Source organism: Seriola lalandi, unplaced genomic scaffold (assembly GCF_002814215.2).
Source record: "Seriola lalandi dorsalis isolate HSWRI2012SDOR001 ecotype SW California unplaced genomic scaffold, Sedor1 jcf7180002054178, whole genome shotgun sequence".
Taxonomy (NCBI): domain Eukaryota; kingdom Metazoa; phylum Chordata; class Actinopteri; order Carangiformes; family Carangidae; genus Seriola; species Seriola lalandi.
The window spans coordinates 382,105-394,654 of NW_019524731.1; the positions used below are offsets into that span (position 1 = coordinate 382,105).

At 42.2% G+C, this 12,550-nt stretch overlaps 1 protein-coding gene across 1 annotated transcript; it reads left to right on the forward strand.

The window, feature by feature from the left end:
* Positions 1 to 661: 661 nt before the first annotated feature.
* krt8 (keratin 8) lies at positions 662 to 6,236 on the forward strand. Its single transcript, XM_023403689.2, has 8 exons — positions 662 to 1,214; positions 3,031 to 3,239; positions 3,874 to 3,934; positions 4,066 to 4,161; positions 4,429 to 4,593; positions 4,709 to 4,834; positions 4,967 to 5,231; positions 5,349 to 6,236. Exons 1-8 carry the CDS (start codon positions 786 to 788, stop codon positions 5,621 to 5,623), a joined length of 1,626 nt encoding a protein of 541 aa, XP_023259457.1. The 5' UTR covers positions 662 to 785; the 3' UTR covers positions 5,624 to 6,236.
* The last annotated feature ends 6,314 nt before the right edge of the window (positions 6,237 to 12,550 follow it).

Consider the following 12,550-nt stretch of genomic DNA (forward strand, 5'->3'; position numbering starts at 1 on the left):
GTGAAACTGACGCAAATGTTGAGTTACGTGCAGTTCGGTTCAGCACTTGCCTAATCCTTCTGACAAACACACAAACAGTTATGAGTGAAAACATAACTTTCCCTGATCAGCAGCCCCTCCCTCCTTACACACAGACATACCTTATCACTGCATTATAAACACACCTTCATTTACCGATGTAAAGCAGAATTAATACGTAAGGACAATTTAACCTCTTATCAACCACCCACCAGCTGACCCGCCCCCGCACACACACTCTGCATTTTCTGTGAGACTGATCATAAACGATTATTTTTTTTAATCAGACCTCCTGATCCTGCTTTGTGAATCAGCTGTGGTTTCACCGGCAGACACACACACACACACACACACACACACACACACACACACACACACACACACACACACACAAACACAGAAACAGGAGATAAAGCAAAGAAATTTAACTGCTGACAGTCCTCTCAAAAGATAGGGTTTTCTCTAACAACACAGAGAAGCCTGTAGAAAGACCAGGTAATGGTTTTGAATGACTGGACAATGTGTCATAGAAGTGTAAAGTTACAGCCCTGCCTCCCCCTCTCACCCAGCCCTGCAGCCAATGGCAGCTTAGCCCAGGCCCCTCCCACACCACCAGCCTTTAAAACTCCTCAGAAGTTTCTCCTCTTTCTATCCACTCTGGTCTGTCCCCTCTGCCTGCCTGCTCGCCTTGCCAACCGAGCCCTTCGGTCTGACCTTCCCAGACTCAATTCATCCAAAAGAAGAAAAGATCCACTCCAGATTTCAGAATGTCTTCAGCATATAGGACCACCTCTTACAGTGTGAAGAGTTCCAACGCCCCACGGAGCTTCAGCAGCAGCTCCTATGCTGGACCAGGCGGTGTCACCTCCCGCAAGAGCTACAGTGTCAGGAGTTCCTTTGGAGGAAGCAACAGGGGCTATGGAGGAGCTGGCATCACCAGCTCCTCTTCCTATGGCCTAAGCTCAAGCGCAGGCATGGGCATGGGTGGTGGCTATGGTGGTGGCTTTGGTGGTGGCTTTGGTGGTGGCTTTGGTGGTGGCATGGTTGCTCAGGCCCCCATCACCGCCGTCACAGTGAACAAGAGCCTTCTGGCCCCCCTGAACCTCGAGATCGACCCCACCATCCAAGCCGTCCGCACCCAGGAGAAGGAGCAGATCAAGAGCCTCAACAACCGCTTTGCTTCCTTCATTGACAAGGTAACAGAGGCAGATACGTGTGTCTGTGTGCGTGTGTGTGTGTGTCAAATCCATTGGTCACCGAGGCACCAGTCTGTGCTTCATTCTTCTCTTCAAAAGTTCAGTCATGCTGTAGTCAAAGTGTTTCAGTGCTGTGAAATTGTTATGTAATATTGGATGTAGAGGCCCATATGTTTGCCACATGCTCTGTAATGCTGATTTCTTCACTTTGGCTGTGCAGAGAAAGTTGATTTATTCTCTCAACTTTCATCACCTCCCACAAATGCGGTCATGGCAGAAAAGAATGAATGTGCTCAAACTTTAGGGTTATGCTCTTTATCTTTTGGCTCCGACTGCCTTTTTTTTTTTATAGTGATGAAAAACAGACGTGCAGAATGGAGAGACAGAAAGACAAAGAGAGAGAGAGAGAAAGCTAAGGGTGTGTCAGGGCAGAGCTCAGGGCTTGTGATACGAGTTACCTTGGGACTGGTCCCTCCCTTCTCTGGGGTGTGGCTCTTTCTACTGCCCTGGTGGCCCCCACCCCACCCCTCCCCAACACACATACACACACACACACATACAGTCAGTATTCAGTGCCATCGTTACCTTAATCACAATACTTTCTTTCACAGTGACCTATTTCATAAGAAGTGTCTTTTCATTGACTGACTTTTAATCATCATCACCATAATCGGCGTTAAAGTCCAGTATTTACGTAACACTCCTGTCCTTCAAGGCCTCAGCAGCGGGTTAATATTTAAAAAGGCCGGTTGGTTTCATGTTCTGGTCATTGCCAGCTGACTGGCTGCATATCAGCTCTCCTTCTGCATTCAGCGCAATGATTAAGAGAAGATGTAGTGCATGGAGTTTGCATACTTAAACACACAACGACAAACTCCTATTGCGTGTTATCTCATGGCGGCAGTAAATTTGGAGGCGCTTTTATTATCTGTATTTCCACCAGTTCAAACGAAGTTCTTGTTTAGATGTTACCTGTGGAGTGGGGCAAGGTCCACTGTGTCACATATCTGCTTTCACTATCTCACCTTTACTGTTCACAAAATATGCAAACTCCCCACCTGCTCATCCTCTACCTTCACATCTCCCCTCCTCCTCTCCTCAGCTGCTGCTGAAGGCCTCCACTTTCCCCGCTCCACCTCCAGCTCACTTTCTACTCTCCTGTCTTCACACCTATAACACAGTCAAATATTTACTTCTCTGCAGCTGCCTGTGGATGTAACTTGGCTTCACCCCTCCCCCCCTCGTCTCTCCCTCTCTCTATTTGTCTTCTATGGCTGGGAACCTCGCTGTACAAAAACAGGAAGACATGGAAGATGAAGGGTTAACTAGCTCTGTTACTCCATCACAGGCTTTTTCCAACCTTGTCTTGTTCTCCCTCCCCTCTGCCTCCTGTCAGGATGCACATACGTCATGATGTTCTTCCTTTGGAAAAGCTCGGCCAGTGTTGAAACGCAGCCAAAAACAGCTCAGAGATCACCAAAGATAGATAAGAACAACAAAGACTGTAGACAATGAATAAACAAGAGGTGTGACAGGTTGATCCTGGGATTGATTATTTTTGTGCGATGTCATTGTATGGTGGCAGAGCACATTGCAGTTACACTACACTTCTAATGGGAATTTCATAATAATCTACAAGTAGTGACTATGAACATCTGTAACAGTATACAAGCATGTAAGTCATTGATTCTTTGTGCAGGCTTTTTGAGTGGTTTCTTACCTATTGATTGACTGATGTTCAAGTCCTCCAGTTATTCATTCAATATTATAACCTTCTTTTTTTTTTCCTCTTTCTGCGTCTTTCTCCGGCCATCAGGTCCGCTTCCTGGAGCAGCAGAACAAAATGCTGGAGACCAAGTGGAACCTGCTGCAGGGACAGACCACCACTCGCTCCAACATCGACGCCATGTTCGAGGCGTACATCGGCAACCTGCGCAGACAGCTGGACAGCCTGGGCAACGACAAGATGAAGCTGGAGGCTGACCTGCACAACATGCAGGGCCTGGTGGAGGACTTCAAGAACAAGTGAGTGTGGACGGGGCAATGGGGGGAGGGGGGGATAAAAATCAACTGTTTTGCGTAGCATCAGGCCTTATTCATCCCATAAGGAAGCATATGGGTCATCTAGGATTCACATTCTTCATTTAGATTGCACTGGAACATTACAGCAGTACACTGAGTTAATCTTTTTGTGGACTCCTCCCTGCATCTGTCCATTGTCTTGCATCATACAAACTCGAGAGGATTACAACACTGAGAAAGCATGTTCTGAACACCCATTACATTACATATGACAGGGAGGTAAAACTCATTTTACAGAGTGGGCTGTCAGGAAATCTCTCCATGGCTTTAGATAAGAAGACAAAAGCACGAATGTCTCGAACACAACACAACACACAAACAACAGTGCCGCACATATTTGTTAGTTGTCCACAAACAAATGGAGCGTATGGGCTGAGGAGCCCCCGAGGGAGAAATATCAGTAACACCTCACGGGCTTGGCCCTGAGTCAACAGACAGTGTGAGACAAATGCCCCAGAGGAGGTAAAGAGTAAGTGATGGACTACTTGTGCCTCCTAGTGTTACATCAGTGTATAAACACACAGAAGCATCAGATGTGATTTTCCTGAATATTCAAAATCTGATTTTTCCCTCTCAGGTATGAAGATGAGATCAACAAGCGCACAGAATGTGAAAATGACTTCGTCCTCATCAAGAAGGTCAGCATCCTGATTTTTCTCAACTGCAAATTTTATGTCCTAATTGCATTTTCTTGAAGCATTTTCATTCTGTTCTGTCACTGAAGATGTAAATGTGCGTCAGTCCTGACAAACACTTCTCTTGCTTCCAGGATGTCGATGAGGCCTACATGAATAAGGTTGAGCTGGAAGCCAAGCTCGAGAGTCTGACAGATGAGATCAACTTCCTGAGGTCGATCTACGAGGAGGTACGGCACAAACTGAGCCATGTGTTTGTTTCATACTTTCCTTCCAGACATTAAAACTGCCAACCTCCGAACTGTTTGCTGCTTTCATCGGCATTATTTTTGATTTATCTATCCAGTCATAGCATGCTTGAGATGTTTGTGGTTATCATCTTGGAATAGTTGAACATCTGTTAAAAATCTTGACTCACTTCTTGTGCAATTCTTGAGGTTGGGTTGACTAATCTCTCTCTCTTTTTCTGTCGTTGTTTTTTTGTTGTTCTTCTTCAGGAACTGCGTGAGCTCCAGAGCCAGATCAAGGACACTTCAGTCATTGTGGAGATGGACAACAGCCGCAACCTGGACATGGACGCTATTGTGGCTGAAGTGAAGGCTCAGTATGAGGACATCGCCAACCGCACCCGTGCCGAAGCAGAGACATGGTACAAGACCAAGGTAATGGACGACTCTTACTTTAACCTTATGTCATTTTAAAAAACATTTTAATCACGGTGTGCTCATTAAGAGGCTTTCAGGTTTGTAATATGTTGTTTTGCTGATGTTCATGTAGTATGAGGAGATGCAGACATCCGCCAACAGATATGGGGATGACCTGAGAGCCACCAGGACAGAGATCGCAGACCTCAACCGCATGATCCAGAGACTGACATCAGAGATCGATGCTGTCAAGGGACAGGTATGAAAAATGTGTTTTGGCACAATGGTATTTTGAGCTATTATATTATAGTTTATATTCTTAAACAAAATCATCCAACAATCAGGAGAGTAGACAAAGTCTGATTTAAAAAAAAATAAAAAAATTTTCCAGCGTGCCAACCTGGAGGCCCAGATCGCAGAGGCTGAGGAGCGCGGTGAGCTGGCTGTGAAGGACGCCAAGCTCCGCATCAAGGACCTGGAAGACGCCCTGCAGAGAGCCAAACAGGACATGGCCCGCCAGATCAGAGAATACCAGGACCTGATGAACGTCAAGCTCGCTCTGGACATTGAGATCGCCACATACAGGAAACTGCTGGAGGGAGAGGAAGACAGGCTGGTGAATGGCATCAAGGCTATCAACATCTCCCAACAGAGCAGTAAGTCACCTTTGTTGACCCAGCTTTCATAGTTTGGATGTCTGTTTGGATTTTTGGATCCGTTTCAACGGATTCCACACATTTTAAAGTTTCCTCCAACCTCTCCTCTCTCAACAGCAAGCTACAGCGGTTTCCCCATGGACACCATGAAGAGTAGCTACTCCAGCGGGTACTCCAGCGGTTTTAGCGGTGGATACGGCAGCGGCAGTGCATACGGCAGCGGCGGTGGATACAGCAGTGGCAGTGGATACGGCAGCGGCATTGGCGGCTTCAGCGGCGGCAGTGCTGGCGGATACAGCACCACCCAGAGCAAGAAGAACGTCGTTATCAAAATGATCGAGACCAAGGACGGTAGAGTGGTGTCCGAGTCCTCTGAGGTCATTGAGGATTGAGCTGTCTAGTTTAGAGGTGTAGCTACCTGTCTGCTATGATCTCCTCTGCCTCTCCGGTAGTTTTATACTCACAGTTCACCCCCTCGCCCAAAACTTTCATAATAAACAAGTGTGAAGTAAAATGCTTGCCAGCCACTCTCCAATACAGCCTAAACATGTTTTTTCATGAAACAGCAATGAACACTACCAAAGCCCTGAAAGGGACCAAAAGAATTTATGATCTGATGTATAACTGTCTGTACTAAAAGAAAAGTTTTGTCCTTGGAAAATGAGATAAAAAAAAAAACTGGGCAAATTGCAGATATGAAAAAAACACTTCCTTGAAATCATTGCAACAGCTATTCTGTACACGAAGGGCTGTCACCTTCAAAACTGTGTTGCATCCAATGGACTGTGGCGTCAAAGGAATGTGAATGTACTGAAACAGTGCTCCAGTGTTGTTGGTCAACTAATGTCTTAAAATTGCCTGCTACAGTAGGTAGTGCATGTCTTCCCTATGCGTGTCCTGTAACTGAAACTGTTCGACCCCTTAGGAGGCTGCCCACATCATACTGTTGTCCTGAGGTGCTGTTTTTGCTACCAAACAAAATAAAAATGTGTTTACTGAAAAGAATACGATGTGTTAGTATTAATTTGAAATGATTACTCAAAGAAAGAAAGAAAGAAAGAAAGAAAGAAAAAAATATCGAGAGTTATTTTCCCATTCAAGCGATTGGGAAAATGGTCTCAGACTTCTGAATACCACTGTATGTTTAGAAAGATGCATGTTTGTCATGTGTGAAAGTCAAAAATTAAACACGAGATTTCATTTTTACATCAAAGTCCAATCACATGGTTGATAGTGGCTGAAAGAAAGATAGTTGGCCATGAAAAGTGACACCTGTCATATGTGGTTTCTTGTGTGACTGATGATGTACCAGAATAGTATAAAATTATAAAGTGAATTGAAACAATACCACTTAACTGGACATATTTGGGCAATTAAGTGTCACTAATACATTGCTCTCTAAACAAATACTAAGAAATATAAAAAACAGTTCGATACTATTATTTGTTTTTCGTTAATTTTATTTCTGGATTTAGACACTGGGTTTAAAATCAATTTCATTATTCAGAGAATCAGAGAATACCAGGACCTGATGAACGTCAAAGCTGGCTCTGGACATTGAGATCACCACACACAGGAAACCGCTGGAGTCTCAGCATGCAGAGAATAAAAACAAGTCCAAATATAGAAAAGTCTCATCCTGGGCATTGCCTCTGATATATGATTGGCAGGTCATTGGCCTAATTGGCTTGTTAAGAGTTGAGAGAATGCTGACTTGTTGACCTCTAGGCTTGAGTATTGACCCTTGACCTTTTTCACCTCAGAGGTTTTGACTTGTCTAGGTAAGACTTGCATTTTTAAAAATGACTATTAGACAGCCCTGTGACATATTTAACCCTTTTCCACCAAGGAAGTTCAAGGGCCGGTTTGGAGCTGGTGCTGCTTCTTCGCGGTATGAACCAAGCCAAAGAACCGGCTCTCGGCCAGGAACACTGGTTTGAGAGCGGCACAGACACTTTGCTGGTCTAAAACTCTCTCATTCTCGCTCTCTCACCCCCCCTTCTCTCCCTTCGCCTTAACCCTTCTCCCTCATTTCTCTCTCTCTCTCTCTCTCTCTCAACCTAACCAGTCCAGGCAGATGGCCACGCACCACAGTTCTGTCAAGAGGCTTCTTCCCCTTAAAAGGGAGTTTTTTCGTCTCCACTGTTGCATGGTCGGACCTGATGGGTTTCTCAGTTTTGGTGATGGGGGGGGGTTACTGATCTGGTATTGATATGAAATGTGTTCAATAAAAATGCCCCAAAAAAATGATGAATATATGATTTATTATTTTAATTAACTTATTTTATTTTATTAATTTTCTTCAAAATTTTGGACATGAAATATGCTTGCAAAATCATTTAGAAGATCAATACCACTCACATAAATGTCCTGTAATTACAAAGCTGCAGCAATGAGACAATTAGCTTAGTTCAGCATAAAGAGAAAGTTCTCACGTGTCCTCAAAAACAGTTGTCAGTTTTGGTCATGGAAAACACATGGAAAATGGGAGAAAAAGCAACAAGTCTTGGAAAATATTGTGTTGTCATGGAAAATGATTTCAACATTCATCTAATTTAGGGCAAAGTTATGTTCAGGATCATGTTGACGTTGAAATGGTAAGCTAGTTCATGGACGACAGTATTTTGAATAGGCTGCATGCGTGGAGGTTGGATGATTTACAACTGAAGTGGCCGAAACTCTGATAAATGTAAGTTACATTATCCTTTGAATGCACTTAAGTCACTGTTGGCTGCTAACTGTGGTATTTTTTTTATTAAGTTTATAGATTAACGTCCAAGTTTCCTCCCAACTTGCTTTAACCTGTTTAATAATGGGTTAGCATGTTTGGTTCAGTTGCTGAAGTTGACGGTGCTTGCTAGCTTGTTTTGCCTGTAGCTAAAGGTTTAAGGTTTGTGATTCAACCCTGGCTTGGAGCAAAGGTTTCAAATGAGTGTTGGACATAGCTGAGAGTTGATATAATCAATGGGAATCCGAGGTCAATTTGATGAATGGGAGCCCAACTGTTTGTTCGTCAAACATCAGCTAAATACTCGCTAACGGCAACCTTCATTTCTTATTACTAGTAAAGGGGTTAATGTGTGATAAACTGATAAGACCCCGCGGCAGTGAATAATCATTGCAAATTAGTCTTTGAGTCTTACATATAGCTTTAAAGTTGAGTCCAGATTTATCAGTAGGGAAAATTGTAGGCTACTATTTGTATTATTGGTGTTTAGGACAGGCTAATTAGTTATTGGAGGTCAGGCAGCAATGGTTAAAATTCATAAAAAGAAGTCAGTCAGGTTATGAACTTATAATGATTTTAATTATTTAATTTAATTTTAACTTTATTTACATAGCAAAAGTTCTTGCGATCAATTTGTCATAATTTCATAATTAATTAAGAATGTAAGAGATGATTTCATAGATAAGTATAGACTGCACTTATTTTAAATCAGACTTCCACAGATAGGAACGTATTGCTGAATGGCATGATTTCTCTCTGTCCTGTCTTTGAAATGTCCTGGAAAATGACATCTAGAAAAGAGTGGGAACAGGAGGAAAATGCTAACCTTGCTCTGTTAGGGTACAGGGTATAGTCCTGCACATAACATGCTGATTGATTAAACAAATGATGTGATTTTAGAGGTGCTGATAGGAAGATTTTGTAATCTTTGGACAGTCAGGCTAGCTGTTTCCCCAATTTCTATTATTTATGCTAAGTTAAACTAAGAATCTCTTGGCTACAACTGCATATAAGCCTATAAATGTGTCCCATGCATCTTAAGGGGGACATGAACAATGAAGGCACGACAGTCTGGCCTATGGAGAATTTGCACTCTCCCTCACTAGCTGTGCCTGGTACTACTAGTGCACTGTACTGGCTTCCGAGTTTTCCTAAATGAACTGTGATTTGATTGTGACACTTTCCTGCAATTTCATTTTTATAGCACCAGTTTTTGACAGACCTGTAACATTAAACAGCTTGGCTGTGGCTTAATTATCTGGCCCTGTCTTACAGAGTTTTCATTACACTACTTATGCCATGTTTGTATTGCCATGGTAACCTTAGTGTCATTGAATTGTTGTATGGGGCTCTGTGGTCATCTGCATTATTTTGCCCCTAACATCCTGGCGTCTGGATTTCTATAAGAAAAGTCAGAATCAACTTGATTAATGATTTTTAACTGTCATTTGCTGTCATAACTGCGGTATATGTATATGGAGTGGGGGAAAAAGAGGACTCTGAATGTGGCCTGTATCTTAAATATTTTATTATCAATAAAATATAGTCAGACAGCTTGAAATGTTGGTCCATTATTCCAACCACTGGAATGATAAAAGAGTAATGAGGTTATTTCTTCCTAAAATGTGTTAAAGTTATTTAAAGAAAAAATTGTTTTGAGAGGATGAAGTCACAAATGACCAAGTAAGGGTTTGTCTTGGTTACTCCTGGTAACTATGACACCCCAATAGGGATGTTCTGTAGAGCTCTGCTGTGATGGGCAGCTTCACTGTGTTTGTATTAACAGCATTTGGGTTACATAAGCACTTATATAAAATAATAATAATAATAATAGTAATAATAATAATAATAATAATAATAATAATAATAATAAGGCTGATAAACACATACACATAGACAGGTGAGAGTGAATGCAGAAAATATTAAAATATTTTTTCTCCCTTTTTTTCCAATTATTTACCACCAGGGGGCAATATCTTACCACCTAAACTGCAGGCTGGGAGAAGAGCTGATGCCAACCACCCTCTGCGTGTCTGTAAGTGTACTTGTACTTCTATCTTTGTGAAGATCAGTTTGAGTTTTAGACCTTGGGAGTGAGGACATTTTGGGAAACTGAGCACATCGTGGACGGTCCTGTTTGTGGGTTAAGACTTGGTTTCAGGGTTCAGGTTAGAATTAGGTGTAGGTTAGGATTAGAGGTAGGCTTGTAGGCTAGGGAATGCTTTATGAAGTAATAAAAACTCAGCTGTTAGTCCAAAATACAAAGCAACACAAAGCCTGCATGTGTTTTTACAGAGAAAAGTAAAGTTGTCATTAGGTTTTATTCTGAAAAGGAGCCATTGTAAAGATATGGCAAGCATGTTGATCTCGAACAAAGTCAGCAATAAAATCTTCTAAAAACAGCATCCATTTTGCAAACATGCAGCAAAGAAAGCTAGTAATGTGAACACTCATCAATGAGACTAGCATCAGCGAGAGCATTAGTTCACTGTAAATATGCAGGGAATACTGCATACTGTTGCATCAGGCTTCAACAGCCCCTTTAGAAATGCCACTGCAGTGAGACATTCTGAGCACAAAGTGTTTGTGTGTATGTGTGCCAGAGTGTGTTCACTTACTTGGCAGACTGGCTCTCAACACAGGTAGACGCACTGTCTCCCAACTTTCCCCCTGCAGATTCTCGAAGAATAAGTCCTTATCCGCAGTTGAAACTAGAAATGAAAAAGAAGGAAACCTTGTCTCACATCAGTCCAATAGCAAATTTAATTGTATAATATGGTTTCCAAAAAAATGATTGCCCTTCAACGAGGAATACTCAGGAGGGTGGAGCAGTAATATCCACCATTTCAGCATGTAGTAACCTGAGGGGGGGAACCAATTTTTGCTTTTCCACAAGATGGCACTATTGCGTTGTTAGATTCATCAGCACCCTGGACAACGTACTGTACAAGAGGTGCGTTTACATTTTGGTGCATTGTTTTATTTAGTATTGATAAAGAAATTTGTTTAATGGAGCTTAAATAGCAAAATACTATACAGCTATTCACTGCTATTTCAAGGTGTGCAGATATGTGTGTATATGTATTTTGACCCAAGATATATCACATTACACTGTAACACTTTGCAGGGACCATTCAGTGTGTATGTGTGTGTGTGCTACACTTTATGATGCGTAAACCAGATGTAGCAGGTCCACCCAGACTGTCATCTGTTGATGCCATGTAAGTCTGATTCATAATCATTTATGGGCATGCAGAGTGGGCGAGGTATGAAAAGGGAGGAGAAAGTGCTAGTCTTTTCTTTTGTGTTCAAAGCCTGAATCATGCCCTGTGTCTGCTGGTCTTTGGACATGCACAGATGTGCACAGCAATTTAACACAGTAACAAGAGGATGATCTTGTAAACAAGAATGCACTGATAATTGAAGGCCACACCCAGATACAAAAACATGTTTGCATAAATAAAGTCATTTAAAGTACAAATAAATCAGAAAATTATGATCCTGGTTTGATTTTGTTTCCTTCTCACTATTTCTCATAGCTCCTCTCTGTGCTTTCATACAAAGATGGTTATGTAGCTTCACATGGGCCTGTACTGTGGCGAAGTCCTCTTGTGAGTGCACTCACAAAAGTTACAACTTTTTTCATGTTGTAAATGTTGCATAAGATGTTATTGAACACAACAACAATGACTTCATGTAGGCATGACTGTCCTCTTTATCTTTACTCAGTAGTGGGCGTCATGGACTAAATAATAGCACCACCTAAACATTCTCTAACCACCTTTAAAAAAACAAATAAAAAAACAAAACAAATGTTATTTTCCAGGCACTTTAACGGTGCAGATTTACATGTTCACTCAATGAAACTGTAGTAGCAGCCAAGAAGCAGGAGAAACAAGCAGCTAGTCCTCACTTCTCATCCTGTTATGATAGTCGATGACAGGTGTTGTTATATGCATTTATTGGCTGTTGCAACAACAGTTCAGCAACTCTTCAACTTTCACCCATTGTATCGGGAGTTTTCAAACTAAAACAGGGCCAGCAGCATTTCCAAAACTCAAACTCTGGAGTAGTGTGACAGCAGGACGAGATGTAGGAAAAGAGATGTGTTTTAAAATAGTGTGGACATAGCCTTAGTTTATTCTGTGCGGCACGTTGGTACAGTGGTGAGCACAGGAAGAATTTTCTGTCGGCTTTCTGCAGCCTTTCTGTTTGGAGTTTGCATGTTCTCCTTGTGCCTGTGTGGGCTTCCTCCCAAAGTCCAAAGACATGCAAGTTCATTGATGACTCTAAATTGCCCGCAGGTGTGACTGTGAGTGTTAATGGTTGTTTGTCTGTATATGGCAGCCCTGTGATAGACTGGTGACCTTTCCAGGGTGTGCCCCACCCTTGCCAAATGTCATATGGGATTGGCTGGAGCCAATCCCAAATGTCATATGGATATGTCATGGCTCCATATATATATTACCTAATGAAGGATGGGAGCCAGATGGACCATAAATTTTTTTTTGTGCAGTGCCCCCTATAACACGTCAATCCAGCCATATTGTTGGGTATTGTAATTTAGAAAAAATGGATTATATTTATATTT